The sequence below is a fragment of the Carassius gibelio genome, chromosome B1 (assembly GCF_023724105.1).
Source record: "Carassius gibelio isolate Cgi1373 ecotype wild population from Czech Republic chromosome B1, carGib1.2-hapl.c, whole genome shotgun sequence".
Taxonomy (NCBI): domain Eukaryota; kingdom Metazoa; phylum Chordata; class Actinopteri; order Cypriniformes; family Cyprinidae; genus Carassius; species Carassius gibelio.
The window spans coordinates 15,158,329-15,175,138 of NC_068396.1; the positions used below are offsets into that span (position 1 = coordinate 15,158,329).

Genomic DNA, 16,810 nt, shown 5'->3' on the forward strand with positions numbered 1-16,810 from the left:
AATCAATCAATCAATCAATCAATGTAGCCCTACAAGCATTTTCGAGAAATAAATACATTTACATAATTGGCAAGTGAAAAGGACATTGTGTAGTGTACACACCATGAGTTCAACTTTTATTTTGTGATTAGTAAAGATTAGTGTATTCAGGGGATAAAAAAGACGTTTCCATAAATATTCCGTCCCCTTTTTTCACAAGAGGCCCCAGCAGGAGCGGATACGGTGGCACACTCAGGTGAACAAAGCATTCATTCTGTGTAAGCAGATAGCAGACTGTCCCTCAGCACTCAATTTCACCCTTCCAATACACTTCTCAGGCGCACATTCCAGCCAAACTAACTCTACCGGGACTTCCTACAATTACCTGACTCTTCATCTCTAGGGTTACCACTGCTGTAATTATTAAAACAAACCATTTAGAAAAAATTCCTTTAAGCCTAGCATAGCAGTGACAAAGTATATGATATACTACTAGCGTGTCCTGTGTCTTGACTGATATTTAAGCTACACTTTATGTGCAGGAAGCTTCTTACTATATCCTTCCTTACTCTGGAAAACAGAGAAGAGGAACTACTCTGTTTACAGAAAACACAATACAAGAAGATATTAGATACAAAATGATCCACAGTAGTTTAAAGTTGTGCAATTTAATTACTTTTAATAAGCATTATGTTCTTCAAACAAATAAAACGGAATGAAACAAGGAGAAACTAATTAAACACTTCCCATTCTCCTTTAAAAGTTAGAATTTCAATACGTCACTTTGTCCATATGCATAACTGTCTAATTTGCAAATGTAAACTGCAATGGGCTTTTATCTTCTACATCTGATGCTTTTATCTGCAAATTTATGCATACATTTATTTTGCACAAATATATATAATTTTTAGGACTAACTATTATTAAATTTTTTTATTTTATTTTAAATTACATTTTTCTTTTCAGTTTATGGTACCTTTTGAGTACATACTAGGGCTGAAAAAGTAGTCGACACTCGACATAATCAACAAATATTTTTGTTGTCGAGTAGTATAATATTTTTATTAGTGGGAAAAAAACATTAAATTAAAGTTATAGTTTGGTTTGCAGAGATCAAAGCTTCAGCTAGCTCAGGACTGTTTTTATTATCATAACCCTATAAGATATATTAAGAGAGATTATGTTGTGAATATTAGTACATACAAAAAAATAATATGTCTTATCACTCTGAAATGTCAATCGGACCCAGATGAACACCAAAAGTGCTATTGTGAAAGCACCTAGGGATGTTCATTTTAACCGGTTAACTGACCGTTAAGAATTTTGACTGATTAATACAAATGGTTAAAAAAGTCATTTCTTTATTTATTTTCACAAATGTATCTAAATATTTAAAAAGGTTTGCTGCATGGTTAAAATATGCGGCATATGCCACATATATGTGTGTGTGTGCTTAGAGAGAGAGGAAAAAAAGTTGCGTTCTATTATTTCATTCAGAAATAGGGCAATGTCGATGCGACATTATATTATATATAATATTATGATAAACACTGTAAACATAGCCAGGCTATTTTAGTTCCCCTCACTCCACAACAATCCTTTCAGTTAACAATATATAAAAAAGAACAAGAATTAGAAATATATGAAGTTATAGCTATATAAACCACAAGCCAAAACAAATTAATCTAGGCTAAAACGAAACTGAAACCAATGTTGGGTCTCTCATTCGACACAAAATCAAAATGTAATTATTTTTTATTTTTTTTATGTTTGACTGACTGCATTTTCTCATGATAATAAACAGGCTGCATTGTCAAGCATGCACATTTCCCCAGTAGAAGCAACTAGTCTACTCCTTTTAGTCAAACTGATTATCGGAATTGTAAACCGTTTGCCTTTATTTGTGTACATTCACAATAAAAAAAACAATCTTTATGCTTTTGTAAAATAATACAAATATATATATATATATATATATATATATATATATATATATATTAGGGGTGTAACGATACGCGTATTCGTATTGAACCGTTCGGTACGACGCTTTCGGTTCGGTACGCGGTACGCATTATGTATACCGAACGGTTCGTTGGAGTAATTAATTATATTTGAAAAAAAAAAAAAAAGAGAGAGAAAGAAATATAATGATATGCGTTCAACAAGGTAGCCCAATAACCCAAACAATGTAACAGGCAACGCCCCTGACACTCCCGAAGAAGAAAAAAAACACCATCTTATATGTTTATGTTAGGCTACTCAGCAGGCGCTCGCTCACTCAGTACGCGCTGAAGGCTCGTTGCAAAATAGCCAATGCGTTTAACAGACTAGAAATGAGAAGATCCTCCAATAACCAACAGGTCTGGTGTTTGGGTGCACTTTGGATTCCCTTTAAGCTATAATGGTGATGGCAAGAGAGTGGTGGATAAAAAAACAACGGTATGTCGCATCTGCAACATGACAGGGTACACCAGCGGGATTACAAAAAAAAAAAAAAAAAAAACCAGCGGGAATATCTGGGATATATGCATCAGTACTATCTGGGAAAAGACGAAAAAAAGGAGAAACATGCACGCAGCAAACTATCCCTGCAGCATTTAGACACTATAGCTTACAGGGAATCCAACCCAAACACCAGACCTGTTGGTTATTTTAGGATCTTATATTTCTGGTCTGTTAAATGCATTAGACATTTTGCAACGAGCCTTCAGCGCGTGCTGAGTGAGCGAGCGCCTTAGGGGCCGTTCACATATCGTGCCTAAAAACGCATGGAAAACGCTAAGCGCGTCTTTCTCCTCCTTTCCAAAGCGCTCGGGCAGAAGCGCTCATGAGGCGTCTGTCTTTGCTAAGCAACAATGACGTGCTCTCTCCATGAGACGCGGAAATTTCAGCGAAGGATAAATGGATTTGCAGCTCTAAAAATCGCTTGCAGTAGCTCTGCTACTGAATTTATTTCAAAATTGCAATCCATATACAACTATGATCAGCTGTTCCTTCATCTTGGCTGAGCTCTCAACGTTGTTACGGGAAAGGATGAAGCTGATTGGTTGGTTCTTGTCACATGACCCGCGGTGCGCTTGCGGCATTCTGAAAAGTTGAGATGTTTTTACATTTTGCTGTATCTAAAACGTATCGAACCGAACCGAACCGAACCGTGACATCAGTGTATCGTATCGAACCGAACCGTGAATTTTGTGAACCGTTACACCCCTAATATATATATATATATATATATATATATATATATATATATATATATATATATATATATATATATATATATATATATATAGAGCCTAGCTTTATTATGTTTTTCTCCACTCTCAAAAGTGCTGCAGATGCGTGATGTGATATGATAAACGTTAATCCTCATGTTCTGTTGTTGGCTGCTTTTTGCACATGTTAAACTAATCCCCGGGAAACAAATGTTAGTATTTCTAAAGGGTCACAGACACTTATCCTTTCTAATTTAATTAAATTCTAAGTTAAAATAATCTTGTCTGTTAATGGTTAATAATCGGTTAATGAGCATCAGCTGTCGTTTAGGAAAAATTACCGAAATTAACATCCCTAAAAGCACCCTAAGGTAAGACGCCAGTCAGTCTGTGCTGAAACTGAAACAGAGCTGCACTACTGTCAATACAACTATTTTGGGAGGAGCCTGTTCATATGACATCACAAAGACAGGCATCTGAGATCGGCTCAATTTGAGAAAGGGGTAAAGAATTTAGTACATGAAAAAAAAAAAAACACTGGGTCGCATCCAATAACCCCTTTAAGAATTTTTAGTACCCACGGGCAGTGTTGGGTGTAACACGTTACTAAGTAACGTTACTGTAGATCAATATAGCAGAATATTATTCTTGGGTTTTTTTTTTTTTTTTTTACTTTGCCACAGGCAACATTTTTTCTGTTAGGTTGACAATTGTACACAGTAAAGTGTATGCAGTATAAAGAAGCAGGTTTGCAGTTGAAAAAAGCTAATAATTGTTTGTCAAGTGCAAATAAGACACAGACACACACACACACACTGTCACATATACAAGCATCCTTTAGTCAAGCAGAAAACAGAAAACACAAGCAGTTGATAGACACTCAATCCTCAGGGCTATGTGTGTTTGTCAGTACACAATGACGCTGAAGCTCCAAGACTACAGTATCTGATCAACCACTGGCCATATAATAGAAGAGACTGGAAAGGCAAGCAGAAAGCAGACACCTCCATCCACCTCAAAGGCAACAGACAACCCACCATCCTATTCAGTCTCTGTTCAGAGCACTCCTGGCATGCTTTTATAGAGCTTTAGTTCACTCTTTACTCCTAACAACTTTTTTTCAGTGTTGAGGTGTGTAGGCAGCCTCCTTAAAAAAACACTAAAACCGCTTGGATCATTGAAATAGTTTGTGACACACTTTAAAAACCAAAGATGCAGTTTGGTTTGTGTGGGTGCATTTAGTGAACCTGATCACTGATGGCATGATAATCTGTGTACTAGGAGATGCTATCTGCTATATTTGCAATGTGTATGCATTATCTTGTTACACACATAACTATGATGACAGGTTTTGTGGTCCAGGGTCAAATATGGCATATATGTGAATAAATTTTCAGTCAGCCAACCCATCAAAAAATGTTTTATACACCTGAAAGTTGAAAACACAGACAGAAAAAGATTTTGCAGAAGAGTGAAGTTGATATACATGTATGTGGTGTAAGGGAACATATCTGATGTTTATATTTAAAGCTGACACCCCACATAACAGAACCTCATTTTATTACTGATACTCCACCAAATAAAAAATCATTTCCATCTATAAAACCCATGTATGACAAAGAAAAATAAATAAATAAATAAAATGGTGAGATTCCCTCCATATGGACCTTAGAAGTGAAAACAACATAACCTCGATTTAGAAGAACTACAACCTTGAAAGACAGCCTGACTGATCTGAGGCCAGCTCCATTAATCCAAGTCCCATTAGAGGAGCCTCAGCATTACAGAAACCTTAAAAGCGCTACTCCTACACCACCCGACATTTGGATGAAGGTGGTTTTAAGTTACAAGCTTCTGCATCTATATGCTGCTGAGGTAACCAAATCCATGGAGGAGTGATAAAATATTCATTAGAAAACAGAGAGGGACGTGTTGTTCTTGGATAAAGCAAACAAATGAGCCAGAGAGGGTGCAACAGACAAATGAAGCCATCCAATCCAAAATGAGAAGGCTGTGTGTTGTCAAGATACCAACATTTCAGCAGTCTGTATCAACACCAGTAAAATTTCCTTAGTTGTTTAGTGATGGCCAGTGTTTCTTCTTTGACTATTTACAGAGAAAGTAAGTGTATGATGCCTAATGTTGTAAAGTATGTGTATTAATTTGCATTTGTGTATTTCATTATACAGATCCTGAGCACACTGAATTCACTGTAGATGCTGGAAACTCACTGGCGCCAGTCAAATTCTGGTATTTTGGTCCAAGGGTATTCTGGTATTCTGGTCCAAGTATTGGGTGTACCAGGTGCATTAAAAACTACTTGGGGTCCACATAAACTGATACATGGGCAGTGCATGCCACATTTAACTGTGACCTGTGTGATTTTCACAATGATTGTTGAAGAAAAATTTGTGACAATTTTTTGAAACAAGTTAAAAGTTTTTGACTTTGGCACTGTTATTGCAGTTTTCAGTTGTAACATTAATTCTTGGTACCAATTTCCAGTAGCATTTTTTTTTAGGTATTTGAGTTCTACAGACAAAAGATGTTGAGCTGCTACAACTTAAAAAGGCTTGTTATAGCATTGTTGTACATCTCTAGAAAACGAACAATCTTAAGTTAACTCAGCTAAACATTTTTTGTATGACTGACAACTTCTTTTCAGTCAGTATAACTGCTCTTTTGAAAAAGTTGAGTAAACTAGGGGAAATTAGTACTAAGATTTATTTTTTTGTGCTGGCTTTAATTTTTTTACAGTGATGAGCTACCAATCCACCCCCAGTCCGCAGAGCCTGACGGAGGCACAAAAGATGATGTGGTCTGAATGAGCTTCTAGACTCTACAGTGTGTTTGAACAAGAATAAGTGGGCTTTAATGAGGTGAGGAGGACACGGTTATGCTTTAATAAACCTCGTGCAGATTTACAAATGAGATTTTGTCAAAACAAGAGCGCCACTCTTTGCTTTGTACTTTTTTTTTGTTGAAGGAGATTAATCAGGCAGTGATCTCTGATCTGAGTCTCAACCAACTGTAAATGAACAGCAAAGAAAGCAAATAAGACAGATACAGTGCATTAATGCCTGCCCACTTTTGGTTCCGGAAGTATTTTTACTGTAGCGAAGTCCAACCAACCACATAGGAGAATCACAACATTACAAACTTTAGTAGCAAAAAAATAAATAAAATTGGACAAAAATACAAAGGTACGAGATTATGTACTTATTGACACAAAAAACTACAGTCCCATGAAGCATTGCAAATGACATTAATCACATTTAAAATTGTATAGAAACAAATTTAAATTTGTTGGTTGTATATAAAGAAGCAAATGCACTGCAAATTGCACTGCATATGCATTTATATATTACCACTTTCATTACATCATTTGTTGTGCTTCATGGAATGGGCAAAGCTAAATATCTCTTTTGGCATGGTTTGCTTTCTGATTGGTGGACTTTTCTGTACAGCATCGTGGTGGCTAATGTAGCTTTTCAAATTCTACTATTAAACAATTATTTTAACAAACAAGTTGAATGCATGCAAACAAATAGGTTCAACAAAATCATATACAATCTATTAACAACCTTGGAGCTCACAACAGGTCGGTCTTCAAAGGTTTACTTCAAAAGTTAAAACATTTCCCAGTAGAGAAAATGAATGAGTTTTTATTTCCAAAACTTGTCTGTTGCGCTCTATAGTGCACTGTGACATGTACATGATGAAAAAGTACCAGTAACACAAAAAAAAACTGAAGGGTTACTGTTTTACTGAATTGTGAAATGACCACAACTCAGTTAGTTCCTGCGCATCACTCATACATTAAATGCTACTTCTCCCTTATACTAGAGTTTGAGGACAGTGTTAGTTTATTTATAATCACCTATTGCACTACTGCATGATTTCATCAATCAGAACAACACGCTTGGCCTTCTCTTGACAAAATCCTTCTTAATCCCTTGAAATTCTTCATAGTGACTAACACTAAATGGGTGCACTCTGAGAGCATGACGTATCTATCTCTGAGTTGTAAGTAATGCTGTAGTTCACTGTGCTTCTATCTATGTGCTGGACATCTCAAACAGCAAATCGAACTAAGCTTGCACTAGTGTTGTCAAAAGTACCGACCGCGATACCATTTGGTACTGAAATTTTAAAAACATCCATTTCCCACTAAGATTTGATGGCAGATTCTTAAACAGCGCTGATTGGTCATTGTTTCCATGTGCTCAACAGATATATCTGTGATTGGCTTCAATGCTTATCACTTCATGCTCTTCACCAAGTGCTCACACAGAAACACACTTGAGTGTTGAAAGTGGGAAATGGATGTTTTAAAAAAATGTCAGTACCGAATGGTATCGTGGTCGTTATTCTGCCAACACTAGCCGGCACAACCCATTATGGAGATGAAACAAAGACATAGTTTTGTTTGGTCGACAGAGGAACATACATCTTGTTTAACATCTTAAACAGGTCATATTATGCATTTTTCTAATATCATATTTGTTTGCACCCTCTCTCTTATTCTTACACACATTGACATGTACATTTTGTGAAAAGAAACAAAAAAAAAGTTGTGATAATTGCCAAGTATGGTAACCCATAATCAGAATTGATGCTCTGCATTTAACCCATCCAAGTGCACACACACAGTAGTGAGTAGGGAACACACACACACAGCAGTGAGTAGTAAACACACACACGGAGCAGTGGGCAGCCATTTTGCTCCAGTGCCAGGGGAGCAATTGGGGGTTTAGTGCCTTGCTCAAGGGCACTTCAGCCATGGGTACTGAGGGAGGAATAGAGTGCGGTTCATTCACTCTCCCCCACCTACAACTCCTGCTGGCACTGAGACTCAAACCTGCGACCTTCGGGTTACAAGTTTGACTCTTTTTAACAAGGTCTGATCCCTTCACTCTGATCTTAACAGCACGTGTTGCTGCAGCTTTAAAAAAATCCCCCTTTACATGTGAAATGAGCATCAGCACGGAGTGATGCCCTAAGGTGCTCTCACACAAATATGTCAATATTCTGTGATGTCAAATACAGTTTTTAACTCCCACATACTTTATAAACTGTCACACAAGTTGTGACAGATGTGCTATCAAGATCAGAGTGAAGGGATCAGACCTTGTTAAAAAATAAACTTCAGCGCATAAACCTCAGGCCTTACTTGCAGTTACATTACTCTCCACACAACTATGACATCAAAAAGCTGCATAGATGGATCATTTTATTTCTTCGTTCTGTTTATGATCAAGTTTTCAAGTGTCTGTCAAGTTTTGAAAACGAAGTTATCTGCAAAAGAATTAAATAATATTTGTTGGCTCAAGATATTACCCCTTTAAAGTGTCATTATTAAGGATGCACAGATGGGATTTTTTTTTGGCCAATACCGATTTAATTACAACTATTTTTGAAAAAAGATTAGTTCACTCAGAGCAGAATCCATATTTGAACATTTCTGTTCCTGCGTTTCTTTGTGAAACCAGTCTGAGCAGAAAACATAACAGAAACATTACTTTTTTAAACTTTTTATTTGCCAATAATAATAAAGTACAGCGTTGAAAAAAATCATGTAGATAGTCTTGAATGATCTCTGAGGCACTGGTCATACTGAACAGCACAGACTGTACTACTAAAGATTTAATTTGAGCAGTTTAACTTTTTATTTTTCTTTAACTGTATTTTGATAATGAACAAGCTGCGATGTCAAATTAGCAAAAAATGTGTGGTTATGTGGGTAGGAGGCACCAATGTGATCGCTGCATTGTTTTTTGGTGATGGAGAAAAAAATCAATTCACCTATAGGGCTTTTTTTACAATGATTTAAAGTAGATTGGTTTACCTCACAATCGATTTATATTTAATGATTTTACTTTTCCTAAGAGGTGGTGGGGAGAAGTTAGCGCTTTTTAATTCGAAAAGAGGGGAAAATGTATAGAGGTGTTCAACTTGGAGCAGCATCGTGCAGACGATCAACACATGACATCAAATTACCACAAGAGCGATTGGAAAGCATGCAGAGCAGTGCTCTTGCGGTGCTTTGATGACGTCACACAACGATCATTCTGCATGTTTAAAACCGGCATGAGAAAGCAAAACCATGACAGAGGCAGAGGATCGTACCTCTTCCAGAATTCTTACTGCACCTTCCCGTTTTAAATCCCAAATGTGGAAATATGACTAAACATGACTAAAACCATATGCAAAGTAACAAAGAACTTTATTTTACTAATCTTGTTGAACATTTGACTATTATATTAATGTGCAAGTTCAGGGTTTTGGTACTTGAAAGGGTCAGTTTTTTTTTTTTTTTTTTTTTTTTTTTTTTAAGTGCACTGCATTCAATTATAAAGCCCTATATTAGAGGCAAGATCTGAGCAACATAACTGCATGTAGGCTACATGTCACCTATGATATCTAGCATGTCTTCTGCCTCTCGGCTGTGTTACATCAGCAACAGCGTAGAGTGCATTGTTGCAGCATGCTTCTGACTTCCTTCTTCCTCTCATTCATTCATTCTTCAATGTCACTTCACAACACTACTGTCATTACATACACGACCTACAAAGCAAATCTCTCACAATCAGTTTCAGCTACAATGTGGGTCACATACAGACCCCTCACTCATGCTTGAAACTCAGCTAATGTATAACAGGGGCTTTCAACACGCTTGTGGATGTGGGAGGAGGAAAAAAAGAGTGCAATTTCCAGAAAGTGCTACTGACTTTCTCGATTCTGAACAGGGCTGGTCAACAGAAAAGAGCTGTTATTACATCATGGAGCTGTGCTGACTGCCAATAAGAGCTGCGCGAGACATTCTGCTCACTACATTTGATTTTGTACCATACATACTCAATGGAGACTGCAAGATGAGTTTAAAGCTGACAGAGCACTGACATCATTTCAAGGAGGGTGAACATTAGGTCACTGCTGAATAATCAAACCAGGCTTCTTCCTCAAACCCTGTAATCTTTCATAATGGATTAATGGATAATAGCTTCACATAAGAACTGTGCAATGACAGGAGCAGGGAGAAAATGATCTAAAACAAGCAGTGCACTTAGAAACAGGTTGGTCAACCTTTAAACCCCCAACACATAACCAGAAACACAGCATAGATTAATGCAGCAGAAAACAGAGCCCCTTAATAAATGCTTTTCCAAATGCACAGTATAACACAGTTTTACTGAATCATCCCATCCGTTTGCTTAAGAATACTGTATAAAAAAAATCTAACTTTATACTGGCTGTATAAAATCCATGCTATAAAACAGGTGCTTAAATAGCCACACGGTCAGACAAGATGTGCAGTAATTACACCTTTAGGGGTACCACGGCTTGTCACTGAGGCAGTACTTTCTGACATTGTACCTTATCTATCCCTAAAAGGAACATATTAGTGGTAATATGTACCTTCAAGGTACTACTATGAAGCTTTCAGGGGTAAATAAGGTACAAAGATGTTCCTCTTTCCCTGTAAAGGATGACATTTTATACATATGAAAAAATTGTTTTTTGAAATGCAACTGTTAACTGACTTGACTACTGAACTGTATAGACAAAAAGAAAACACTTTTGCATACATGTTTTATGTTATGTATCAAATTTGATGTATTAGACTTCTGTGGTTTATAGATAGTACAGTGAGAATATGGAACTAGACGAGAGAGAAAAAAAAGCAATATTATTCAAAGGCCCATAAACACGCAATTTGGTGCACAAAAATGTAAATGAAATTCTGAAAGCTTGTAATATCTATAACTGAGATTTTTACATACTCATAACATACTCCACAATGCTTAAATGCATATAAATATAAGTTGTCACGATATTTCTATGAATAAAATGTATGAAGTAAAATGATCTTTTAATGCTAAGTTTTATGATCAAAGGGGTGTTGTTTTTATTGTGGAGGGCAAAACATACAAACCTACATAGCTTCAATCCAGCTATGAACAGTTATTGTATGCACCATGATTACTTGAAAGTGGATGTTTTTAAAATTGTACTAAAATACGTTTTACTTGCTAAAAAGAATGGTCTATCAATCAAAAGGCATGTGGAAGATCGTGTACAACTGGGTTTTCAGCAAAGCTGTGATCATACCCCTGTGACAAGCTGCTGTACCCTAATAATACCTTTTTTCTGAAAGTGTGCATTGACTTTCTTTACTGTCACATCAATTTATTTTACAGCTGCTTCCATCCACGTTGACTTACATGCCACCTATTAGAGGTTCAGTCAGCTGACATTAGTGTCTTAATCAAGGACACAGTGGGGGCAACTACATACTTTAACCTTATGGGATTGCAGCCAAAACAGCAGACTTTTAACCATTAAGCAGCGCTGCTCCACTTTCTGCCATACAACTGTAACCTAAAAGCTTAATTAGAGTAACAGCTAGAGTCTAAACGTTTGGTCTTGTCCAGCCACGGTGTTTTTAAATCTCTATTTAAAGGCTTTAATCAGCTTACCAGATTGAAGATCGTCTCCACAGTGTCCCGATTGGAGACTTCACCAGCCTCCAGGAGCCCCGCCAGCACGGCGAACTTCATGCGGATTCCTCGGACGGGGATCCCGACAGCGCTGTCCCCTGCGCTCGCCATGACGGAGTCAGGTGAGGGGGAACAGGTGTGACACCTGTTTTACCCTACAGCAGAGTTAAACTATGGGGGGGGGAATGTATGGTAAATCTCGCCCTCGTTAAGTTGACAGAGGTGAAGAACAGGTCCTGGTCTCCATTCACGGCCAGTTTATCCGTTGGTTTCTCGCGCTCCCGGCGGGAAGTGTCAGTTGATGTCACTACACCTGACTGACAAAAATTGTTCTACTGTAGAGAGGAAAAACAGCTATAAACTTGTCCAAAGGAGGACGAAATCGCGCTGTACTGAGCCCAAATAAGAAACACAACACTTGTCAATCTCCGCCGGTTTGACAAAGGAAAGAAATATCTAAACAACAGTGTCACTGAAGTGTTGGCGAGTGTCAAACAGGAAACAGCGGTGCTGAAGAGATTCCGCGCAGGTAGACACGCCGATAAGAACAAGACGCAAACAACTACAAAACATAAGGCAAGGAACGTCCGGCATTGGCTCTCAGGGGTCCCTCCAAAGAGAACACAATCCTCCTGGTCCCTGTGGAAACTGTTGGAGTGAAGTTTCAGTGGTAACCCACTTTACAGCGACATCTCTTCCTGAATCAGCTCCTACTGAGCTCCGTCTCCGCCATGACAGTGGAGCTGCGTGAGAGAGAGCAGCGCATGCGCAGTGCGCCGAGAGAGGAGAGAAGGGGGGCTCAGGTGTGTCAAGTGCTAACCTGTTAGGAAAGAGTGACACTTCATACTGGAGATCCTGTGTCAGGGACGCTCTGTTGTGGTGGTTTACGAAAGTGCAAAAGAGAGGATTGTTTTGCACTTGTCACATATATAGAGACATAATAAAAGTCTGATGGCATTCATTAGAAACTTGCTTTGCACTAAGATTGCAAACTTATTAATATCAAAGCAGAGGCGTGTTAAGCGTTTGGGGGCTCTAAGAAAAGCGTTCCAGGAGAGGACCCTCGGTAGAAATCTCGTTCTAGATGGGCCCCGCGAAACTGCGTGGGTTGCGTGGTACATAATAGCATATTTCAGTGTTGTATCAAACTATAATTTAAAGAATGTGTTATCATCATACATGGGCTATTTATATTTGTAATGTGTATTGTTTGTTATAAGAATCCTATGTATTTTCTTTTGTTTTCTGCACTTCAGTGGTCTGTCAAACTATTTACAAATAAAAAAGATCTAACCATGAAAAGAACATGTCAAGAGTGGAATAACTTCTGGAAGAACAGAGAACCTGGAGCTGTACATAAATACAGCTGGATTCCTGTAGCACTAATTAAATTATTATTAAAATAATAATAATAATAATAATTATTATTATTATTATTATTATTATGTGTACCTTCAATGCAGAGTGATATCATGCTTTGGATAAAAGTATCTGCCAAATGCATAATTTACTGTAAATATAAAGTAAACATATGTAGATTGTCCATGCTGGAGCGTGTCCCCTTCCCCTGGCCACTTAGTTGGACAAAAAATGTCCCTGCACAAACAAATATAATCTATTACATCTGTTGCTAACCAAGTAAATATGAATATACAGAGTCGTCAATTAAAGGTCCTGTTTCTTGTGCTTTTCTGAAGCTTTGATTGTGTATACAGTAACATGTGTTCATGTTTCGCGTGTAAAAAAAACAGTGTTTTTCACACAATTCACCTATCTGTATACAGTGTTTTCACTGTCATAAAAACAGGCTGAAGTCTTCCTTGTTCTATAAAGTCCCTCCTTCAGAAATACGTAACAAGTTCTGATTGGGCCAGCGGTTCCTGTGTTGTGATTCGACACCAGCTTAGCGCGCGCTGCCCTCCTGGAAACGCGATTGGGCTAGTTTTTGACTAGTTTTGAGAAGCAAGTGGGTGGGATTTGTTTTGAAAACCTGGCAATACTGATCTGAACTCACGTGCTGGAGATGTATTTATAGTCACAGGAGCGTTTTTAATGAAGAGATGCACATAAAAATCGCATTTGAATCTTGTGCACAGCCCTAACATTTAGTTAACGAAGCTAAACAGCATTGTCCTTTGTGTAATAAGTTACAGAAACTGTTAAACGCACCAACTTAAATAATAAAATACACTTACTGTGGTCCATAAACAACACTTTCTCCAGACAAAGAGGGAACTGCTCCATTTTTCAAGAATAATCTTTGTGCGAATCCGGCATTAAACTGATTGAGATTGAGGAAGCTCGCTGTCCTCAGCAAAATGTGCTGCACATAGTTTTACATGTGGATTATAATTTTTCGGGAACCGAATTAAACATAAATTGATACATTGATCTCTAAGTAGCTACAGCGTTCCTGGGAAGGCCAAACAAAGATGATTGGACTCTGAGATGAAAATAACAGCGTTTCTACGACATGGCGACAAACACAGCTCTTCCTCTTCTCCGTCGGAGCACAACAAGACCACGCACCCTTTTTTGTGTATTCCTGTGGGCGGAGGTTAGTCAAAAAACTGTTTTAGTGACGTCATTACTACAGGCACTAGAGGGATGTAATCCAAACGGTTCGTTTTTTGTAGGCAAATTCTGTTAAATAAAATATAGCACTTGGCATTGAACTTTGAGCTTTAGAATTTTACAGATATTATTTAAACTCTAACAACAACATTACACACTAACTAAAGTTTAAAACATGGGATCACGTAGAAGGGGACCTTGAAGATATGCTCGTGTTGCGCCACATTTCATTTTTACAGTGTTGTGCATTTTAACCAATCACACACAATTCTGTTGAGTTTAGAAATGCAATGGCAAAACAGAAGCGTTCAGATGAGTCCTCGCTGAAACTCGTCAGTTTTGTTGGGCGCGTGCGCTTTCGCTGACTGAATTCCGGACTCTTGTGAACTGAATTCCCTAACTATAAACAGCAAAGCGCAGGTGTATTACAAAGTAAGAGATTCATTTCACAGTTTATACTGCTTCAGTGATTATAATATTTTTTTTTAAAGTGCTTAAACTCGCGATAGATCAATGTTAGTGATAATGTCACTATCTATATATAATTTATTCGCTGTTTGAATAATTGTGGAAAGGAAACCTTATATAATTATACATTCCTGACGTTATTATTAAATTGTAATAATACAAATCCAGTCCCATTTAAAAAAAAAAAAGTATTTACCCTAGATGACACCCATGTCTGGTTCTTGCCTAAAAAAAAGTGAAAGTGGGGAATAAAATACACGTTTATGATGTTAAATACATTTGGCTGCTTTGAGCCTTACCCTGGAGGTGTTGGTTCACCCTCTGACAATAAAATAGTCTGAAATACTGAGACCACATGTTTTCTTGTTCCTTTCACTCAATTAACAATTCTGTCATCATTTGCTCAATCCCATGTCATTCCAACCATGACTTTGCTTATTCTGTGGAACTAAAATTCTTTGTTTGTTTATTTGCTTGTTTGTCCATACAATTAAATAGTCAATATAGTCCAGTGGAATTGTTTGGACCTCAGTGTTTACATATATATATATATATATATATATATATATACTCTACAGAACACACACACACACACACAAACATATATATGTTTGTGTGTGTGTGTGTGTTCTGTAGAGTAATTGCAGTGAGAAAATAATTATGTAATAAATTATGACTCCACTATCCATATAAGTGTGAATTAATAAAAAAAATACCCTTTATATTGCACATTATAGATCTTATTGATGATTCAGACAAGTTTATTTATTTTTCTTGTAATTATTAATCACAATGTAATAATGTGATCTTTCAGTAAAAGCAACAGACTTCTCGCTGGTGGTGCATATTCCTGATTTCTCTAATCATTTACTCTGCTTAAACCCCATCCCTGCTGGCACAAATCCAATCGACAACCAATAGATAGAAACGAGTCACCTCCATGCATTATTTTTCTGTTTTGATACACTACATTCAGATGTGCATCAAAAGAAAAGTTGCTAATTCTTTTTATTGTGACTTTAAAGAATTAGTTATTCAACCTAAGTCTGAGTTCAGATTTGTGATACTCATAATAATTTATATACAATTTTTCACATTTTCACATCAAAAGAGTATATATATATATATATATATATATATATATATATATATATATATATATATATATATATATATATATATATATATATCATTAGATCATATTTATTATTTTGTGCTATAAGAACACACTCACTGTCTCATTACATTCAAAGGGTGGTTTATGGCCCCTTTGAGTCGTTGCCAAGGAGTCAGCAGCACATTGACTTTGTTGACTCTATATACAGTCCCTCGGGGCCACAGAATTAAAGGTCTAGACTCGTAGCAACAAAGAACAATTTGTCACACAAGCAATGAACTTTATACTGACATCCTAAAGACCATCACACAGATGCACACATAAATTCAGTCACAAACATTCATTACAGAAATAAATTAATAGAAAAAATGCTTTTTACCCCCCTTCCAAATGTTTTCTTTCCAAAGTAGATAACTAGTGTTCATCACAGCTATTTAAAGATTCCTGATACCGTGCAAATAAAGACCCGTGCTAATGTATAATTTCAGTTTTAATTATGCAGCTATTTTGAATGAGCGAAGTGTGCATTTTTGTTTTGGAGAATTTAAAGAACAGTGTGAACAATAAAGTTTTTAAATAATTTTTATATTAATCTGTGCAGTTTTGCCTTTGGAAACAAAATTATTTATTAATTATATAATAATCCATTATTATTAAATTATTATTTAATGATATAATAACAGGGCAAGAGGACTGAATGTTACTAATTATTTTACTGAACTTTTAACTAATTGAGATTTACCTTCTTTTTTTCTTTCTTTTTTTTTCTTTCTGTGTTTAAATAGTTTTAGTTTTATGATTGATACAGAAACTTGACTGAACGGATTAAATGATCTGGTCCTCTAGACACCCTGATTGAATTTTCCATGAACCTATCAATACAATTTAATATAGGTTTAATACAGCAGAATGTTGTCATAAGGGGGTTGATGTCAGTTTGAATGTAATTAGACTTA

The 16,810-nt window shown here is 36.7% G+C and overlaps 1 protein-coding gene across 3 annotated transcripts in view; it reads right to left on the bottom strand.

Annotated features, from left to right (window-relative positions):
• lrba (LPS responsive beige-like anchor protein) overlaps positions 1–12,449 on the bottom strand; it is a 235,502-nt gene extending 223,053 nt beyond the window's left edge. For all 3 annotated transcript variants that reach the window (XM_052547153.1, XM_052547152.1, XM_052547151.1), the window contains exon 1: positions 11,675–12,449. In XM_052547153.1, coding sequence (XP_052403113.1) covers positions 11,675–11,806 — 132 coding nt within the window. In that variant the 5' untranslated portion in view covers positions 11,807–12,449. The remainder of the gene's footprint in view (positions 1–11,674) is intronic.
• Positions 12,450–16,810: the final 4,361 nt, after the last annotated feature.